Source organism: Cardiocondyla obscurior, linkage group LG17, assembly GCF_019399895.1.
Source record: "Cardiocondyla obscurior isolate alpha-2009 linkage group LG17, Cobs3.1, whole genome shotgun sequence".
Taxonomy (NCBI): domain Eukaryota; kingdom Metazoa; phylum Arthropoda; class Insecta; order Hymenoptera; family Formicidae; genus Cardiocondyla; species Cardiocondyla obscurior.
In genome coordinates, this window is record NC_091880.1 from 2,466,055 (window position 1) to 2,485,561 (window position 19,507).

Genomic DNA, 19,507 nt, shown 5'->3' on the forward strand with positions numbered 1-19,507 from the left:
ATTAACTTACAGCAATTTTACACACTAATTCTCAGTTGCCTTGCTATTTTCCTGATTATTCTCTGCCTAAGGATGTTTTCTCTCCAGTATACCATGAAGCAGGAAATAATTGCTGCAGCAAACATGAAGCCTTCAAATTTCCAAAACGCTCTTTCCTCCAGCCAGGCTACTTTGTCACAGCTAAAATAAAAAAAAATAAATAAGCAGGAATTCAGGATCCAGAATTAAATCAATGCATGGAATTTTGTTAAATCTTACCTTCTAGTTATTGTCTCACCACTTTTACATTTCAAGACCTCCTTGTATCTGGCGTGAACGCAAATACCAATGCTCTCACTAGCAATTTCAAAGGCTGTGCATGGATGGCATTCAGATATCACCTCATATTCCTCACCTGAGATGCAGGAAGAATTGTTTTCGTAATTGTCGATGTAAAGCTTACTCGAGCTGCTCGTCCAGTGGCTTTCAATTATTAGTGCTAGAACTGTTAGCCTACAGAATTAAATAAATTATGTAAGTACTTTGTTTAACAGCTCATACTTGTTACTCGTTGAAATATGTAAGAAACTAACCCTCCTAAGAATGTAATACCTAGCAACATACGCTTCTTGGTGCAGGATTCAATCATGTCGAAGTTGTATTATTAAATATTACAGATTGCTCTAAATTAGATTATGCTTACTTGATATTGTGTATATATCTTTAATTATTTTTGCATTTTTGTTATTTTGTATCTTTCATCCTTTTCTTCTCGCTGGTTGCTTGCGTCGCAGACGCCGCCACGCGACAGATCGCCGAATCTGCCGTTTCAACCGGAACGAGTCGTGGTGTTTTAGCCGTTTCGAGAACCTTCGATGGAGCCGCGGCGTGGCCGACGGTTTCCGACTAACCTCTGCGTAATTCCAGAATATTCTAGGCAAGTGGCGCGCGAGTCGACAGTCCGTCACCCCGCTGCCATGATTGGCCAGTTTCGGAGCGAGTTTAGCAGAAGGCAGTGGCTGCGCGCTCCGCGGAGCGGACCGTCCACAACATTTCCTTCGGTGGCATCGCGTGCTAACGTGACTGTCGGATCTTAGTCGCTGTTATTCACGTTGCAGGGTACGCTTGGTCACTCGTGATCGCGAGATAACGTGTGCGACGTTGATTAAAAATCTCGCTGAGAATATTTAGTGGTGCTCACTGAGGACGTGCGCCTACGGACTATAATTTCGTGTCACTGAGGAGTGTCGGTTCGTTTGAGGCCCCCCAACAGTCATGGCTACGATGTCCGTGATCGGGATCGACTTTGGCAACGAGAGCTGCTACGTGGCCGTAGCCCGCGCCGGCGGTATCGAGACCATCGCCAACGACTACAGTCTTCGCAGCACGCCGTAAGTACTCGACCGTCCATCGCCGACGGCTACCGGTATCGTCCATCGTTGCTGCCGCTCCCGCCCCCTTGTTCCCCTGCGCCCGCGTCCCTGCCGTTCTGTGCCGGTCGCGCGAACTCGCGGCCTTCGCGCTGCAATCTTACTCATGCATCGCGACATAATACGAGTCCATTGCCGATCTGAACCTAATTTGCTTTTTTACGGCAATCGGATTTGGAAAGCGACCGCCTACAGCTCTAATTCTGCACTAAACTTTTTTTTTTTATTTCTATATCGCTGGCATTAATAATCTAATTGTAATTACGAAGGAATCAATTTCTTTTGCGCTTGGACTTTGCGAAATTTTAATTATAAAACCATTATCGAGCTTTGGTTTATTTTGAGACACGAGACCATTGAATAAAAGACTGATTTTTTTTTTTACGCATAGCAAATTTTTGCTTCTGGGATAGTAGTTTTCTTTTTCGTGTATGACGACGGGAGGATGAAACTTTTTAATTCGAGACAATTTACAGAGAAGGAAAACATGCACGGGCAAAAGTTTCGCGCGCGCGCGCGCGTGGATTATCGGACTTTCCAGAACGTCGATCGTCTTACCATTTACAGGCATCTCGTTACTGAGCTCAAGGTTGTCACACTCGCGCTCACGTGTTTTCGAAATACCCGAAAAAGTCCCGCTTGCGCCGCTTTCGGCCTGCTTTCTCATCTTCTTTTTGGGGTTGTCCGCGCCGCTTATATTTATCCCCCGTAGCCGATGCCGAATCTTTAGCGATCTGATCTCCCGTACCTTATAAAAAAAAAAAACACTTTGCATAAAACACTTTTTACATTTACAAACTTTATGATTACATGTAGATTAATGTAGGTAACTCAGGTCAATTTTCAAGCGTTAAAATGGTTTAAAACTTTCTTTTGTTTTTTTTTAATCCCCCTAACATTCTTTTTTCATAATCTTTGACGTATTGATTAAAAAAAATCTTTTTCTATACATTGAGTTTAACAATACAACAAAAAGAAATTGAATGACTAACATAGCACCTGTTTGAGAGTTATAGTATTTAATTTGTTTTTTTTATTTTATTTATACATGTGCATCACAAGTTGCATTGTATATTTTATGTTGATGAAAATTAAAAGTTAATGTTCAGTATTTAATTTTTTATGTTTGTTAAGCTTAATATATTAAATGAGAAATTCTTTGTGCTTTACAGATCATGTGTGGCATTTAGCGGAAAAAATCGAATACTTGGAGTAGCTGCTAAAAATCAGATGGTGACTAATGTGAAGAATACCATTCATGGCTTTAAAAGATTATTAGGTAGAAAATTTAACGATCCACAAGTTCAAAACGAGTTGCGGTTTCTCCCTTACAAAATAACTCCACAGGCTGATGGCAGCATTGGTATACATGTAAGTTGTTGCTCGAAGTTTGGAAAAAATAGTTTTTCTTAATTTGTTATTTTAATGCTTATAAAATCAATCGAGATAAAAAAGTGCATATTATCTTTGCAAATTACAAAAAAATAAAAATATTAAGTTATTCAAAAGCCATATAGCTTTAATTTGTACTAAAATTATATTTCATAAAGAACAATAAAAGAGGAACAAAGATAAAGAACTATAATATTTTTATATCGAGAACTTGTTTAGTATTTTAACTGCTATGATTTCTTTTGCACCTAATTCAATGACTGAGAATCAGAAGTAATTTAGGCATTTTGCCAGGACACTCATTTCTGAAGAGATTCATATCTTATTTATATCTTTTAAGGATCCTAAAGTGATTCATTAATCTTGCTATATATTTTGTGATAGTAAATATGTGCTTCGTCAAAAAGTACAAATGTATTTTTACATAACGCATTATTTTTACATTGGTAAAAATATTTTAAATCACTAATTAGTTTACTGTTTATGTTTTAGGTACAATACCTGGGAGAGGAGCATATTTTTTCGCCGGAACAAATTACCGCTATGCTTTTCACAAAACTGAAAGACGTTTCTGAGACAGCGTTACAAACTGCTGTTAACGATTGTGTCATATCAGTTCCTTCGTATTTTACTCAAGCCGAACGCCAGGCCCTACTCGACGCTGCTAAGATTGCTGGCTTTCACGTTTTAAGATTATTTAATGAGACCACTGCAACTGCTCTTTGTTACGGCATTTATAAACAGGATTTGCCAGGGACAGAAGCACCTCCTCGAAACATTGTTTTTGTGGATTGCGGTAACGCTAGCTTACAAGTGAGCGTTTGTGCCTTTCATAAAGGCAAACTTAAGGTCAGTATTGCAGTGATAAAATCTGTTACCGCGAGATTACAATTGTTATCCTGTAAATATTTTAAAGTGCTTGATTACATTATTTTTACTTTGTTAAATTAAAGATGTTGGCAAGTGCCGCTGATAGTCAATTGGGTGGAAGGGACATCGATATTATCTTGACAGAGCACTTCTGTAAAGAATTTAAAACGCGGTACAACATTGACGTGCATACCAACCCGCGGGCGTACTTAAGATTACTAGCAGAAACGGAGAAACTGAAGAAACAAATGTCAGCTAATTCGACCAACCTTCCGTTAAATATCGAGTGCTTTATGGACGAGAAAGACGTGCACGGTGAGATGAAGCGCAACGACATGGAAGCATTGTGCGCTCATCTATTTGAACGTGTTGAGAAAACACTTAAGCTTTGCTTAGCAGATTCGAGTAAGTTCGCGACAATAAATGTATCTTTTAAACGATCCATATTTTTTTCGCAGCAAAGTTTTTATTTTATTATGTCCTGAATATGTTGCAACCTCCAAATTGAATTTATTAATTGCAATTCAATTTTAAAAAGCAATGCAAATTGTTTATTTTCAAAAATTGTAAAGTTAAATTAATTTTTTGTACACGTTTTATTTTCGTGACACAAAGTAATATCTGATATTTAAATCTGGATCTTTTACTTGATTGCACCAGCAATAAATATCTTACATTTTAACGAGAATGTATAATCTTTTAGAGTTGAAATTAGAGGATATTCATGCGGTTGAGTTGGCCGGAGGATCGAGCCGCGTTCCCGCTATCAAACGTTTAGTAGAGGAAATCTTTGGTCGGCCGATATCGACAACGCTAAATCAAGATGAGGCAGTTGCTCGTGGCTGCGCTTTACAGTGTGCTATGCTCAGTCCTGCCGTGCGTGTTCGTGAGTTTTCTGTTACAGATCTACAACCATATCCTTTAAAATTGACGTGGGATGCTACTCAAGGTGAAGAAGGGTATGTACCATTATAACTTTTGTTATCCTACGTTCGGGTTTTTAAACCGTTTTTAACTCCTAAACCAAAATTGGTATTCATATGTACGATAAAAGCCTGAAATATTATTTCTTAATTTCTTATTTCGTTAATTAAAATTTTTTTCAGTGAAATGGAAGTGTTCGGACATAATCATCCTCTGCCATTCTCGAAAATGTTAACATTTTATCGTTCTAATCCGTTCACGCTGACTGCTAGTTATAGTGTACCACCCCCAGGTTATCCACAAACTTATATTGGTATGAATTTTATGTACTTTTATTTATCCTATTTAAAATTATTTTTTAATTAAAATAAAAAATTTATTTAAACTTCTAACGTTTACATTTTACGCAGGAACTTTTACGATAAAGAATGTAAAGGCCTCGCCAGAGGGTGAGTCGGCAAAAGTCAAGGTAAAGGTAAGAGTAAATTTAAACGGCATTTTAACTGTGGCGTCGGCTTCGCTTATCGAGAAACGCGAGCCGACCCAGCAAGAAAAGGAAGAGGAGGAAACCCATCAACAACAGCAGCAACAAAATAATATGGATGCTGAAGCAACAGATAAAAAAGATAAACCCGATCAAGAAGCACAGGCTAACGAACCGCCAGCCCCAGAGGTTTGTAGTTTCGCTGTAATACTCTAAAGCTCGTGAAAAAATGGGTAGGGAATATCACTGGTATAGAGTATCGCGGTTTTGATTGATATAGTTAAATATTACCGTCATGGCATACGGAATATAAAATTCGAAATCATATTTTATGCTGGTGTGCGATTTTGCCAGCGTTCAGGTGCATGACTATGTGAGTTTATTGTGGTTTAGGTGAGCATGGATAAGACACGACGGAACTCAGATGCTGATGATGGTGGAAAAGGTGCTGGGGGTTCTGCCCCTTCCTACTCCTCCAGGATTCTCTCTTGGTTCAGCTCGGTACGGGGCATACTATCTCCACTTGGACCCATACGCATACGTTCATATTGAGACACATGTGTGCGATAAATTCTAAGCTAATAATCGTTGCATCGTTGTGAGTTACTGCGAGCATTCCTTCATAATTAGGATTTCTTGAGTTAAACGTTCTTTTTTTTCTTTTAGTCACGTTAACTTTATTTTGAAGCGGAAATCGACCGCAACTTTTTCATTCGCATTCTAACAATAGATGTACGATAACTGCAATCGCCTTTGTATAACACAAGCGATTTATTCATTCATCGATTTGAGATTAACGCATTTTTGCATATTTAACAATTAATTTGATTTACATTCTTTATTTTCATCATGAAGTAAATGTGAGAAATCGTTCATAAAAATAGTGTACCTTTAAAATTTTTTTTATTTGTAACGCAGTTATTTTTCGTACCTTAGAAATTAGACATTTCTTGTCTATTTGTTCTATTTATTCTTGTCCATTTATTGTCACACACTTGAACTTCCATTAAGATATATGAGTAGATAGAAAGTTTCACATATTTTATTCTGTGAGTCTGGAAGTAGATTATTACAATTATCAAATGCATGACATTCGGCTTGAACCCAAGTTTTAAACCCTGTGTCGATTTCTTCTGCAAACTCGGCTATTTAGTGGCATAATAGAAATTTAGAGAAAGATCAAGCTGGCTCTTTTATGAAATTTAAAGTAGCATCGCAATGTGTAACAGCTAATGATGTACTGTGTTAACTTTGTATAATCATTTTGGTAATGCATATGGGTCCAAGAAATGCTGTGTCACAGCTGTGCTGTCTGTCTTTGTTCTGCACAAATTCTGTACACTGGGTCGCAGAAGGAAAAGAGACAGTGATATCCAATTGAAACGCATTATATCGAAAAGTACATAGAAAAATCTCCCTACGGTTTAAAGGCAGGCAACACTAATTGGTTTTCAATTCGTATAGAAAGAAAAAAAATAGCACGCTTCACACATATAGGCGCGTGTTTATACATTAAAAACAGATTGTTCCAACTCTCAAATAAATTTGTCTATTAAGTAATTATATGTTTATTTTTATCTTTTTTTTTTCTAAATAGATAAAAATTAACATATAATTATTTAATAGGTAAATTTGTCAGAAAGTTGAAATAATCGATCCTAAAATCTACTTACACATTTACTCTCCGTTACGTGAGATAACGCTATACGAATTTAAAACTACACACGAAAGTGTATACCCCATTATCCTTGTCTCATCTATCATCACCTGAAATTCAGTTCAGTTTCTTTTCTATCGTACAAATTTTATTTATTTGGCTCGGCATTTTTACGTTAGATACACACATGGAAATAATTGTAAATTATGTTAAAAAAGAAAAGCGTTTCACAAGAAAGTATTATAACCAGGTAAGTAGATAATTTAATCGACGAACTTTTCCTCAATTTATACATATATATGATAGGCTTTTTTTTTGTTAAATTCTCCAATTAAATTTTGAAAATTGATTGAAGAATGAACTTTCTTGTAAACGATTTTTTTAAATTATAGGTTCGTGCAAAATACAGTGCCGAAAAGAAATAAGTTGATAAATATTTAGTATATGTTTTCTGTTTTAGGGAGATGATAAGGGCGACGATAAAAGTAAGAAAAAGATTCCTATACGTACAGTCGATTTACCTATTGAAGCTAATGTTTGTGGACTGTCTCAACGAGATCTCGACGCTGCAGTAGAAAAGGAGGTACGTTCAATATACATATATCTCAGGCGTTATGTAACTTGTATGAATGTCATATTACTTTGCTTTCAATTAAATAGGAAAAAAAAAACAAAGAAATTATAACATTATGTAATCACATGCATTTCATATACAGGGCAAAATGGTCGCTGAAGATAAACAGGAAAAAGAACGAGTTGACGCGCGTAATGCCTTAGAAGAATACGTTTATGATCTGCGTGCTAAATTATCCGAAGAGGATCAATTAGCTACATTTATCACAGAAGCGGATAAAGAAGCACTATGTCGTACGTTAGATGATACTGAAAACTGGCTTTATGAAGAGGGAGAAGATTGTCAACGACATGTTTATTCGGAGCGACTGTCGCGATTAAGGGTACATTATTTAATAGAATACTATCAAACAACTTTGGCGATTTATCTCGTTAAAATATTTAATAATTTGCAAATCAATTTCCTAAACGTGCAATTTTCTTTTTATTAGTCTCAAGGAGAACCGATAAAGGAAAGGAGATCGGAATTTGAAGGACGATCTTATGTGTTAGAAGAATTAGCAGTGGCGCTACAGCTGGCTAAAAAAAGCCTGGATCAAATAAAGATATCACATGGAAAGGATGACAAATATTCTCATATAACAGAAGAGGAAATAAAAACAGTTGAAAAAACTATACAAGAGAAGTGGACATGGCTGGAGGAGAAACGTATCTTACTCGCGAGCACCCTTCGTACGCAACAGCCACCAGTTACTGTAGCACAGATTCGAGCTGAGAAACAAGTAAGCGGTAGAAAAATAAAAATCGATTGCTCGTGTTTATTTAAAATTATAATTTTTTTTTAATACGATTATTTTTTTCATTTTTTACGTAGGCATTAGATAACGTGGTGCAACCAATTCTTAGCAAGCCTAAGCCTAAAATAGAACCACCAAAAGAGGAGAAACCAAAAGATAAACCTACTGACGAACAGAAAAATAATCAAAATCAAAATGCCCAAGGTAACACTCATAGTCAATCTAATCAGCAACAGCAGCAGCAAACAGCGGAAGAAGAAAAAATGGACGTTGAGTAACGGTCACCGCAACTTATGTGTTCTTAATAATGTTAAATCTACCATAATTGAAATAGGAAATACTTTATTTGGATAAACCATGTTTATTATGTCTCGAATACGCCTGACATGTGGTCTAATTGCACATATGATTGTCTCTGTTTTTGTTTCCTTTTCTTTTTTTTTTCTTTTTTATTTTTATTTTTTATTTATGTAACATCTATCAATTCGGTAATTAATCTATTTAATGATATATGAGCATGAGCTATCATGAGCATAAGCCTATTGCGCAAAACTGAGAGAAATGATTTAAATTTACGGAACTTGGAACATGTGAAAGAAATACTCTTGCTTAAAAGCAGCTAATTATGGCATTCGTGACACATTATAGTAAATATAATTATAATCTGGACAAATTAGAAAAGTACGATCGCCTTGAATTGTAGAAGCTTTTAAATTTAAGGTTTTCTAAATTTTCTTTTTTTTTTCGAGTTTTATTGGCTTTCTAAGTGCACATTATTAAATTACAATAAGTATTCAAAAAGGATTCCGAAAATGGTTGCAAGTAGCAGAAATTAATGTGTTGCAATTGTTTATGTATAAAGTGAGTGCTTAGTTAGATTTAATTGATGAAATTGTATTGTGAATTAGATAATGTCGCTGGCGATCTTATGTATTTAATAATACAATTTTTCATTCCAACATTTCCTCACAGCCGGCAGCAGATACTCTGTCATATATAAATATATATATATAAATTTTTTTTTTTTTGCATTTACGGTATTTCAATAAATACAATCATCAATTGAAGTTGTCCAGGTCTGCTTTTACGAATAACATCGACAGAGATGTTACAAAAATTCATAGCAATTCCATTTTCTTTCTTAGTCCCAAAGGTTTTTTTTTTTTTCTTTTTTTAATAAAATTGTAATTCAACTAGTTATACCACTGTACATAACTTATAGACATCTACACAAGATATAGTATATTTCTTTATCTCTCACGATATTTATATTTCTATATTAGAAATTTATAGCACACAAAAGCTCACCATGGTGAAGATTTAGTTGTTCCTAGAATACGCAAACTAGGCGATCCATATTTCAATCTCATGCCTAACTATTTCCACGTCGCTTTTAGTAACTAAGAATCGCAAATTATCACCTATGTATAGTATACTTATAATTGGGAAGATGTAAAAATATGAGTGTTGAAAATACTTTGACTTTTTAAACGATAAAAGTTTCGACCAACACATAATGCGTTTTTTTTCTGTATTTTCTGATATGCAATTTTTTAATTTTATGCAATTATATTATAAATGTGATTTCTGCACACCTGTGTGCATGTTTGTGGCGCGTGAATTATTATATTTATTTCTATATTGCTATGTTTGTCAATTAGTTAATATTTGTCATTGAATCTTATTTGGACGATATGAATCTATTTTATTTACACGTTTCATTAAACTATTAATATGAGAGAACATAAATTGTTACTTCCGACTGGTGAGTAATATGGATTTATAATGTTAAAAATTTATATATTTTTAACTTTAATTACGAGTTCCAAATAAAAGAATTAAACAAATTTACTTTTTAAAAATACCCAATGAGCATTTTTGTTTAATTTAATTTCGTTTTTTGTTCAGGCTATTAAATTTAAGTTTTTTAAATATAATAACTATACACTTGTTTCATGTAATTGCTTGAGCAATTAAACATTTTTTTATAAACTTACATTCGAATAAATTTCGTATAGGGGGTTAAAATATTGAAATTGTTACAAAAGAGAAATATGAGTGCACCTTCGATTCGAATCAACGATTATTGAGACTTTATATTGTTTTACGAAAAAACGGAAAAGTAATCCTATGTTTTACCGTCAGAAAATACGTTGTGCATAACTTTATTGTACATGAAACATTTGTTTATACATGAAAGTAAATAATATTTTAATACTTGTACGGAAACTGAACAGTGTACTTAAAGGTATGCAAATATGTAACGTTTAGAAAAATTATGGAATGTAAATTATTTTTGTCAGAATTAATTTACCGAATAAATTATACACTAGATATATAATAAAATCCTAAATTTGATAATTAATTACAATTGGATATCAATCGATTTTCTGAAGCAAAAATAAAGAGAAATTTTAACAACACGATAAAAGTTTACAGTAATAAGTGTTATGTTATGTAATGCTATTCAAAACAAATTAATATTATTCCGAATAAATGTGTTGACTGTGATTATGTTACAAGTGTATAGTCACCAAGGTGTACTTATAATAAAGAATTAATCTATCTTAACTGTTGGTACTTTCGATCGTTCATCAAAGTACGCTCGGTATATAAAAACTCCTAAGGCAATGTGCAACACTATTACTGCAACACCAGCTGAATATACATTACTTGGCACATTGTTGAGACCTAATATACCTAAACAAAAATTATAAAGACTATTACTTAAACCATTAAAAAAGCAGAACAATCTAAAATACAATTCTATAAAAAATATGTAAAGGAATAATTTCTTTTTTTTAAGCTATGCCAGTAGTAAGCTGACTTTTGCAAGTTTTCACAACATTTATTTATAACCCTATCATAATGCATCTAACATAAATTCCGTACCGTCAAACAGAAAGATTTTGCTCGTAAAGAATGATATCACGGGTAGTGCAAGTATCACTACACTATGATAAAAGACCGTTTTGAACGTTTGCAGCTCTGTCATTTCCTAAAACAAGACAGTAAGAGGTCAAATTGGAATACCGCAGTTTTCGCCAGTAGATATATACGTATATCGTTATGCACATATTGCGTTACATATTATTATAATAATTATTATATTACTATTTATATATTATTATTAACTACAATTATGTCAAATCTCACCTTTGAGCCCGACATGATGGCAACGTACGTATCTATATAATATATGTATATATTACACACACGAAAAACTTGCGGAATACGAATTGCGACTTCAGCTGACAATTAATCCCACCGAAAAGGCAGAAGTGTTCGACGTTGTTCCTCTGTGTGTATCATCTACCGACTACCGTGACTCGATCTCGATGTTGCGCGGACGTTAATGTGTGGCAACGCGAATTGAGGTTGGGTTTGGTAGTATTTGACGAATACCACCAGTTCCACCAGGGTCGCCGTGTATACTCATCTACGTTGCATTGGAATATTAGCTCAATATCATTACTTTCTTGGTTAGAAATATACATCTAACGATGTCCGATGGTAAATAACTTTTTTTTTTAAATAACGATATAATTATTAATATATATTGCTACTATAAAAATTACAAAATATCGTTTGAGAAAAATAATTTTATACATTTTTCTTATAATAAATGTATATTATGTTGACGTTATATGTAATTTTATATATACACATTATTTATTTGCAGAAGAAGTAATATGTCGGCGATTGCTCATAGACGGTGATGGAACTGGAGACGATCGTAGAATTAATATGTTATTAAAATCATTCATAAAATGGATCAACAGTTCCGACGTCGACAATTCGTTACATGAAAAAATGCTAGCGCAATTGGCACAGTGTGAATTTGCACAGAAAAAATCCAGACTAGTCTCAAATATGAGTCGAGAAGAATTGAAAAGCTACGAACAATTATCGAAGGAAATCGAAATACAAATAGAGAAAGCTAAAGAAGATATAGAAAAAACTAAGGCTGAACTGCAGGACGCCAAACGCGTAAGAAAAAATAGGATAGAGTATGATGTATTAGCCAAAGTTATAAATGAACAGCCAGACCGATTAGACACACATATTAAGCTCGATACATTACAACAAGAATTAGGTGCTTTGAAGGTAAAAATATGTTTTAACTTGTCCTGCTTGGTATAAAAAATGTATCTTACATTTTTATAATTTTTTTTTTTTTTAATTTTTCTACAGGAAAAGTCAGAACAGTTGGAACACAAATTAGAAATGCGTCGCAAACAATTTCATGTTTTAATATCCTCCATACATTCTCTACAAGGTATGTTAGATGAGGGTGATGAAGAAATAATGGATGTGAGCCTTGAAAGCAGTGACAATATGGATATGCAAATATGTAATAATTCATAAAGTAAGTTTACCTCATATTAAGATAAATGAAAAGGATAAAACGTTATATAATTCTGTTTAATTTTTCGGTATTCGGTATAATTTAATATATCAAAAAATCTTTAATTTTAATTTGCTAGTTTTTGGTACATGTCTAATAGTTAAAGATAATCTAGTACCACGTTTGATTATCTCTTGCTCTGTAAACTTTTCTGCACACATGTGTAGATTTTTTATCGAAAATTCCGATAATTTATCTGAATCTCTTTCCGCGATAGAATGTAAATAATTATGATACAAATCTTTTTGCAGGACTAACAAACTTCTACGTTCCAATAGCAAACTGAATTCTAACTTTTGTTGCTGCTGCTGTAAAAATATATATTAAATTAAAATTAAAAATTATATTATATGGCAATTTCGTTTATGTGTTACAGTATCTACCTCTGTTGTTTCCAACCGTTTATAAAAATCAAGGAGTGTGTGAGAACCACAACTGATAGTAGTTACAACAGGATAAAAAAGTGGGCCATCCGAGTGTCTCTAATAAAAATACTACCATTCAGTATGCTATATATTAAATTATGTACTTCTGTATTTTCTCTATTTTATATATAAATGAATAGAAAAGAATTTTTTTATTTCTATCCTACCATTATTCCCTGTCCAGATAAATATTCATTAATTAACACATGATTAGGCACCACTTCTTTTTCAAAGGCATTTAAAGTTGTCACTTTATCAATATATTTCTGAAGCCACTAAAATATTAGTATTAATATTTAATATGTTCAATATATAAAAGATATAACTTTCGATTTTTCGATTTTCAAATAATTTCCTACATATAAATCCTGACTACCTACATCAGGCATCCCCTCTGCTATCATCCCTTTGGGATGCGGTATACCACCCCAGTTTTGCAATCTACGATGACTTAACTGTGTCCACTTTGGTTGCGGCACACTGTTTACAGATTTTATAATTTGCCTCTCTTCCTCCTCGGTGATAAAATTCGGTATATAAAACGCAGCGTCGGGTATCTATGATTTACAAAGGGATTTTTAATAAAATATAACCTCAAAATTAAATATAGCTAATTAACGAGAGAAAACCTTCGACACGACAGCGTCGCGCAAGAAACTCTGATCCTCAGTCATCGTTCGTAATTTCTCTAAACTTATTCCGTGTTAATCCTCAGAAATATAGTTTCGTACACATCGATAAGTGTCGATGAACGATAACGTAAACAATCATCACTTATGATAAGCCTAGTCGGTGGAGGACCGCGTGCACATGTGCGCGTGCGTTTGAGGGCGATTGACGAAACTTGACAACTAGCAAAAGCAAGCAAAGGCCTCGGTCGTACGCAGTCGTAAACGTCAAAGCGTTTGTTTTCTTTCGCGGATCACATGGCAATGGCAAATCACTAATTCCGTAACGCGACTGCTGGAACGTCGCGCCTCGCGATACGGATATTATTCGTAATAAAATATATCTAAGTATGTTTAACAAGAATAAATTTTAATCGTGAAAACTTGGACCTCTGCCGCGGAGAATCGCGGAGTACACATTGCGACCGTTGTTCTAATGCCGTGTGCTGATCAATAGTGTATTTTACATAAAATCGATTAATGAACCTAACCCGAGACACACACTCTGCGGTATGAGTTTTGTTAGAAAAATATCTACAGTTACATGTACCGGAATAAAATGAATTATAACCGAGTCTCAGTGAAACAAGCATAAACATAAAGACACGTATTAAATATAATGATTCAAGTATAGTCACTTAAGTATTAATTAATTAAATAAGAACCTTATAAAAGATATAAAATTTTGTTTTCAATTAACATCTGGCTATAAGGTTTTATAGTGCTTTTTCTTTAATGATGATACTTCCAGGTAAAAAAAAGTGACTCCATTAATGATGATATGGCTGATAAGAACATCGAAGACATTTATCAGGTATAATTAATAATATTTGACATTTACTACGAGAGCTTTAATATTATTTATATATTTAAATTAAAAAAAAGTGTTTTTTTATTTCTATTTGAATAATGGTTTGCAGTTTCTTGTGGATAATAATTTTGAAAGTACTGCTGAAGCTTTAATTCGAGAGGCTTCAAAAATGGGATGCAAATTAAGAGAAGTGGCAGATTCCAATGTTGAACTTATGTTACATTACAATACCGGAAATTATTTAATGTTTTTCCAAGTGAATAACTGCTTGTATAATAGTATTAAATGTCTCTAATTACATTGTGCTAAATATTAATTTTTTTTTAGTTATGGAGTGACTTGTTTTCTGATAATACTAAACAATGTGAAGAATATAAAAAATTGACATTTTATTTACATGTACACTTTGCTGTACTACCTAAACGTAAATTTCGTGGCGATCAATGTAAAGAAACGAATGAGGTAATTTAATTCGATTATTGAATTAAATTAAATTTTTTTTAATGGGTATTTAACAAAAATTAATTTCTATATTTTTCATAAATATCTTATTAGATGGTATATAATAATTTGTATGATATATTAAATACTTTAAATGCATGTAATTAATCTAAAGATATTATTAATAACGAGCAGAATAATGTCACCGAGATCGAAAAAAATATAAACGACAGCATGAAGCAATTGCAAGATTATTTGAGTGGAGACGGCAAGGAATTAGAACATGTTACAGAATTACAAATGTTTTATGCGCTACCGTTTATAGAAGATATTTATGCAAGTACTTGTTTCTCTAAAGTGTTAGAACAAGATTGGTTAGACGATTTATCAAAAAACCTAGAGTTATTTATCATACGTCACAGACAAGTAAGCAAATTTAATCTTACTTAAATTCTACGTTAATATACAATAATACAAAAAAAAAAAAAAAAAAAAAAAAAACAGATATATAATTAATATAAAATTTATAGGATTTTACAAATTCAGACAAAATAAATTGCAACGAGGCACAATTACAGAATTTGGTAGAAGTTCATACAACCATGCAAGGGACACAAGCAATAGCTATGAAATCGACTGTTACACAAAATAAAACTAAAAAGAACGATATGCTGATTGTGCCAAACGACAGGGATATACCTATATTTGTAGAGGATGAGGAGCAAGATATTTTTTTTAACGAGAAAAATTTTAAATCGAAGTAAAATGTCTTTGTTAGTAAAAAGTGCTAGTAAAAATAAAAAAATATAAAAAATGTCTGACTTATTATATCATTTACAGAGGCACACAAACATATATTATTGGAAATCAAATTATAATTAATAACTCGCAAGAAGATGTATTGAATCCGGGGAAGAGTATTAACAATTTGTTAAAAGTGCACAAATCAAATAAAAGATCGATTCAGCATAATCGCGAATTGGCATTAACGAAGTCTCATTTATACAGTATTCACACAAATTATGAAAAGCTGAAAGTAAGATTTCACAAGTTGCACGCGGATTATAATAAACTGATAGACGTTGCCGGAGAATTAACAGCGGCATTGGAAAATTCGGTAAAAGGACATAATATTGATGTGCAACAAACACTCGAGACGTGCATAAAGATATTTCCAGATTTATTTCATCAAAAAATAAAGGAAACTTCGTATGTAAGTAAAATCGAGATGGAAGGAAAAATTGTTACGTATTTTTATATATGAAATTTTTATTTTTAATATACGACTATTTTTCGACAGCCATCCTTATTAGAACTTGATCGTATTGATATAAAAGCAATTACCCTGCCTAAACTCGATGCCGCATTAGTGCCGATAGCTCCGAAATTATTAGATTATAAGAAAATCAAATTACACCTAATTAACGGAGACGTGAAAACAAAGTTATTACTATTACAAGCATTACGTTGGGTATTAAAATAATTCCTAGCTTTATAATAGCAATAGTCAAATATGATATTAGTTTTAAAATAATTTTATCCCTATTTTTAGAAAATAACGCTTGTGCACTCGATGGAGCAAGACGAAGTCCTACATGAGTACATAAATCGCGATTTATTGGGGCTTCACGGGCAAATTGTTACCGAAAATGGCAAAACAATTTTACCATGTCTGTTAACCGCGGGAGAAGCCTATGCTAGACATCTTTTGCAACAATTCACTGCGCGATTACTAAACACCTTGGCATCTTTTAAATCTGGAAGAGATTATTTATCGGTCGGATCCACTGTCGTGAATGTGGTACGCTTCAAACATTTAATAGATATTATTAGAAACCATAAATTTAAATGACAATCATAGTTGGGCCAAAGTTAAATCGCAACAATAGAAATTACGAATCTCAACATTTCAGACTTTTGCTTGTCTCGATAATAATTATGCTGACGGAGTGGATCCTTTCGCGTGTGATATGATGGTAGCGATGTTACAAAAATTATCATTACGCAGACAGCAACGGATATACATGATAGAGAGCGGATTGCTGGAATGGTTGATTTCCCATCTACACGATAAATGTCGCATCATAAGTTTATACAGGCTCGAATATGCTATTGCACTTTTAATGAATCTATCGTTACATCGATTAGCACAAGCCAGAGCGTCCAAAATATCTTCCCTACTCGTGTCTACCTTACTCGTCCTTCTTTCGATAGATCATACCTCTGTGAGTAAAATTAACCGACCATTTAATATAATTATATACAGAATTTTATCTAAAAGACTTACGAATCTATAAAACTTTTATGTTTTTTTATTAGTCACTACCGTACATCAATGGAGCACTAACCAATTTTTTAAATAATCCTATAATTAATGAAGAAGCAAGAAAAATCAAGCGTTCGAATATATCGGAATATCTTGGGAATAATCAAAAAAGTATGGAGATAAGGTACATCAATGTTAACATAAAATATATAAATTTTAAGAAAGAAAAATAATTTTTAAATCGCAAAATATATTTATAATAAATAATTTTTTGTTACGACAAATTTCTACTTTAACATTTAGTATATTATTTATAAACATAATTAAAAGATAAAAATATTTTTTAAACAAAAACAATTTTGATGTTACAGAAAGCACCTAGATCATGTATTAAAAATACAGAAACATGAGAATGTTAACACACCGCAAAATGAGGAGACTGGCGACGATGACGATGACGATGATAATGTAAGAATAATACGAGTGCAAAATATCAGAATTACTTGTGATATTACTGAATACCGAATAAATATAAGCATAAAATATTTCTGTAGGAAGATTTAAATGTATTGGAAAGTGAATTGGATGAAAATGATCCACTGCAAAATTATATTGGCGAATTAAATGGAGAAACGTTGCTCGCAATGTGTTACAGCGTTTCTTCAAAAATTCCTCAAGAAGCTGTAAATACGGACACGACACTTCAACAAATCTCTTCATGCAATTCTATCGATTTTTACGACGCTACTCAATATAATAATCATGTCTGTAATAAACATCCATCGTATTCTGTGTTAAGGTATTCATGTATACGTATGCATATAAGAAGTTTGACACAAATTCTAATAAACAAGATTGATTAAAATTGCACAGACTAGAGCATAGGATCAATACAAGAAAATTGTATCGTGAGAAATTTCAAAAAACGAAAATAGAAAGTTTGTCCTTAGAAATGGTGAAATCTTTTGAGCATAATTTTTCGAAAGAAGAAAGAAAGCCTAATACAATTTATTTATATGAGAATCAAACTTCTAAGTGCGTTATTAATTAATTAAATTAATAACTCGATAGCAAATAATTCGATACAAAATATCATATATACAATCGTTGATTTAATTTTTATTTTATAATTAATCTGGTGTGTTAATATTGTATTTTTTTTTTTTTGCAATTATTTTGTTATTAACAGACATTGATTTACAGGGATAGCAGTGAAACTACAGTGGCATCTTCTACAATTCTTATTCCTGGTCGGGAAAATGACCAAGCAGGTATATATTTTATATTCTTAACTGTTGTTTAAACAATAGCAAATTCATCCAGTGTATTGCTACCGTTTTAAACTGACTTAAAAATGACGAACTTGGCACATTAAGAGATGCACAATTCAACAATTCAGTGAAAGCTCTTCAACTTTCCCTATGTAATACGTAGAATCTTGAGAAAATTGGAGCACGTAACGAAAGTGATGAAAACTCAGATAAATTGTAATAAATATTAATCAGTTAGATGACATATTTAAAAAATTGTTCAACTATTAAAAAAAATATTTTACGTCTTTTACTATATACCAATAATTTTTAATAAAATGTATGAATCTGATTTTTACAGAAATGGAAAAACTCAATAGCATAGCACCGTTGTGAGTAATATTTTATATAGTTGCAATTTGCGGTGCGTCTCCCACAGTTTTTGATCATTTATTTTTTGAAGCACGTACTTTATATTATTTGTATAATTAATATTGTCTCTTTTTTATTATAGCAATTTATATATTTACCAAATTACGATACCGAATAAATTTTACATTTATTGCTCGTTAATAATTCTTGCTTCTGCTTAATCCCTTATAAGTACAAATTTGTTTAGCGATAGTATTATTTATAGGAATAGTAACAATTACACCAACAAAATAATTGATACTTCATGGAAAAATAATCCAGAATTTGCTAAAGAAGAAGAAGCATTTTTAGCTAAGCCTAAATTATCGAGAACACCTCCGTGATTACATTGAAGAAAAAATTTCTTTTATCGTTAAAATATTATATAATTTATTATATGTATATTATTTTATAAAAATTGTAGAATTAGATGTGCGCGTGTACGTATTTGTGATAACTAAAATATTTTTGTTATACGATATCAAACTCCCTACAGTGTACTTATTATAATTAACAAATGTAATTTCTAGATAATATTAAAATTATATATAGAACAGATCATACACGTAGTTATTTCTTTCATAACTTATCGATTGTTTTAAAAGTAAGACATTGGAGAAATCTCTATTAAAATATTTATAAAATAAATATATATATGTACAAATCTCAAACGCACCTCGACGTTACGCTATCTAAACGCAATCTTAAATCAAGATGATAA

At 32.5% G+C, this 19,507-nt stretch overlaps 6 protein-coding genes across 8 annotated transcripts; 3 read left to right on the plus strand and 3 right to left on the minus strand.

The window, feature by feature from the left end:
• Nucleotides 1-17: 17 nt before the first annotated feature.
• On the minus strand, nucleotides 18-911 carry Jtbr (jumping translocation breakpoint protein JTBR). Its single transcript, XM_070668204.1, has 3 exons — nucleotides 573-911; nucleotides 259-492; nucleotides 18-180 (listed from the first exon to the last, which is right to left on the minus strand). The coding sequence occupies exons 1-3, from the start codon at nucleotides 626-628 to the stop codon at nucleotides 18-20; spliced, it is 453 nt and encodes a 150-aa protein (XP_070524305.1). The 5' UTR covers nucleotides 629-911.
• Nucleotides 912-1,228: 317 nt separating this feature from the next.
• Nucleotides 1,229-9,623, plus strand: Hsc70cb (heat shock protein 70Cb). Of its 2 annotated transcripts, XM_070668181.1 has the most exons (12): nucleotides 1,229-1,370; nucleotides 2,582-2,780; nucleotides 3,294-3,650; nucleotides 3,755-4,076; nucleotides 4,375-4,630; nucleotides 4,778-4,908; nucleotides 5,006-5,268; nucleotides 5,473-5,580; nucleotides 7,197-7,319; nucleotides 7,453-7,692; nucleotides 7,801-8,091; nucleotides 8,184-9,623. In XM_070668181.1, the coding sequence occupies exons 1-12, from the start codon at nucleotides 1,255-1,257 to the stop codon at nucleotides 8,382-8,384; spliced, it is 2,607 nt and encodes an 868-aa protein (XP_070524282.1). In that variant the 5' UTR covers nucleotides 1,229-1,254; the 3' UTR covers nucleotides 8,385-9,623. The 2 variants fall into 2 exon arrangements, with proteins under 2 accessions (XP_070524282.1, XP_070524283.1); XM_070668182.1 differs by lacking the exon at nucleotides 5,473-5,580.
• A 616-nt stretch (nucleotides 9,624-10,239) lies between these two features.
• LOC139109279 (vacuolar ATPase assembly integral membrane protein VMA21 homolog) lies at nucleotides 10,240-11,403 on the minus strand. The gene is made up of 3 exons (XM_070668205.1): nucleotides 11,263-11,403; nucleotides 10,999-11,104; nucleotides 10,240-10,806 (listed from the first exon to the last, which is right to left on the minus strand). The coding sequence occupies exons 1-3, from the start codon at nucleotides 11,275-11,277 to the stop codon at nucleotides 10,664-10,666; spliced, it is 264 nt and encodes an 87-aa protein (XP_070524306.1). The 5' UTR covers nucleotides 11,278-11,403; the 3' UTR covers nucleotides 10,240-10,663.
• Nucleotides 11,404-11,484: 81 nt separating this feature from the next.
• Nucleotides 11,485-13,086, plus strand: Thoc7 (THO complex 7). The gene is made up of 4 exons (XM_070668203.1): nucleotides 11,485-11,619; nucleotides 11,789-12,213; nucleotides 12,301-12,475; nucleotides 12,891-13,086. The coding sequence occupies exons 1-3, from the start codon at nucleotides 11,610-11,612 to the stop codon at nucleotides 12,472-12,474; spliced, it is 609 nt and encodes a 202-aa protein (XP_070524304.1). The 5' UTR covers nucleotides 11,485-11,609; the 3' UTR covers nucleotide 12,475; nucleotides 12,891-13,086.
• Nucleotides 12,335-13,945, minus strand: LOC139109275 (alpha-ketoglutarate-dependent dioxygenase alkB homolog 6). Its single transcript, XM_070668202.1, has 5 exons — nucleotides 13,569-13,945; nucleotides 13,320-13,496; nucleotides 13,107-13,214; nucleotides 12,898-12,996; nucleotides 12,335-12,822 (listed from the first exon to the last, which is right to left on the minus strand). The coding sequence occupies exons 1-5, from the start codon at nucleotides 13,611-13,613 to the stop codon at nucleotides 12,565-12,567; spliced, it is 687 nt and encodes a 228-aa protein (XP_070524303.1). The 5' UTR covers nucleotides 13,614-13,945; the 3' UTR covers nucleotides 12,335-12,564.
• LOC139109259 (lisH domain-containing protein ARMC9) lies at nucleotides 13,868-19,459 on the plus strand. Of its 2 annotated transcripts, none has more exons than XM_070668180.1 (16): nucleotides 13,868-13,955; nucleotides 14,359-14,421; nucleotides 14,528-14,674; nucleotides 14,746-14,880; nucleotides 15,055-15,285; nucleotides 15,390-15,619; nucleotides 15,700-16,072; nucleotides 16,160-16,330; nucleotides 16,412-16,660; nucleotides 16,773-17,084; nucleotides 17,179-17,309; nucleotides 17,497-17,593; nucleotides 17,680-17,924; nucleotides 18,329-18,396; nucleotides 18,737-18,767; nucleotides 19,013-19,459. In XM_070668180.1, the coding sequence occupies exons 2-16, from the start codon at nucleotides 14,389-14,391 to the stop codon at nucleotides 19,128-19,130; spliced, it is 2,571 nt and encodes an 856-aa protein (XP_070524281.1). In that variant the 5' UTR covers nucleotides 13,868-13,955; nucleotides 14,359-14,388; the 3' UTR covers nucleotides 19,131-19,459. The 2 variants fall into 2 exon arrangements, with proteins under 2 accessions (XP_070524281.1, XP_070524279.1); XM_070668178.1 differs by having other exon boundaries at nucleotides 13,938-14,235.
• Nucleotides 19,460-19,507: the final 48 nt, after the last annotated feature.

Coding starts and splice junctions, on each gene's coding strand:
- Jtbr (XM_070668204.1), bottom strand. CDS start 628: ATGATTGAATCCTGCACCAAGAAGCGTATGTTGCTAGGTATTACATTC. Junction 493..572: donor GGTATTACATTCTTAGGAGG/GTTAGTTTCTTA, acceptor TTAATTCTGTAG/GCTAACAGTTCTAGCACTAA. Junction 181..258: donor GGTGAGACAATAACTAGAAG/GTAAGATTTAAC, acceptor TTTTTATTTTAG/CTGTGACAAAGTAGCCTGGC.
- Hsc70cb (XM_070668181.1), top strand. CDS start 1,255: ATGGCTACGATGTCCGTGATCGGGATCGACTTTGGCAACGAGAGCTGC. Junction 2,781..3,293: donor ATGGCAGCATTGGTATACAT/GTAAGTTGTTGC, acceptor TTTATGTTTTAG/GTACAATACCTGGGAGAGGA. Junction 4,909..5,005: donor TTATCCACAAACTTATATTG/GTATGAATTTTA, acceptor CATTTTACGCAG/GAACTTTTACGATAAAGAAT.
- LOC139109279 (XM_070668205.1), bottom strand. Junction 10,807..10,998: donor CAAAATCTTTCTGTTTGACG/GTACGGAATTTA, acceptor ATTTTTGTTTAG/GTATATTAGGTCTCAACAAT.
- Thoc7 (XM_070668203.1), top strand. Junction 12,214..12,300: donor AAGAATTAGGTGCTTTGAAG/GTAAAAATATGT, acceptor ATTTTTCTACAG/GAAAAGTCAGAACAGTTGGA.
- LOC139109275 (XM_070668202.1), bottom strand. CDS start 13,613: ATGACTGAGGATCAGAGTTTCTTGCGCGACGCTGTCGTGTCGAAG. Junction 13,497..13,568: donor GCGACGCTGTCGTGTCGAAG/GTTTTCTCTCGT, acceptor TGTAAATCATAG/ATACCCGACGCTGCGTTTTA. Junction 13,215..13,319: donor TAGCAGAGGGGATGCCTGAT/GTAGGTAGTCAG, acceptor CTAATATTTTAG/TGGCTTCAGAAATATATTGA.
- LOC139109259 (XM_070668178.1), top strand. Junction 15,620..15,699: donor GAGAAAAATTTTAAATCGAA/GTAAAATGTCTT, acceptor TATCATTTACAG/AGGCACACAAACATATATTA. Junction 16,661..16,772: donor GATCCACTGTCGTGAATGTG/GTACGCTTCAAA, acceptor TCAACATTTCAG/ACTTTTGCTTGTCTCGATAA.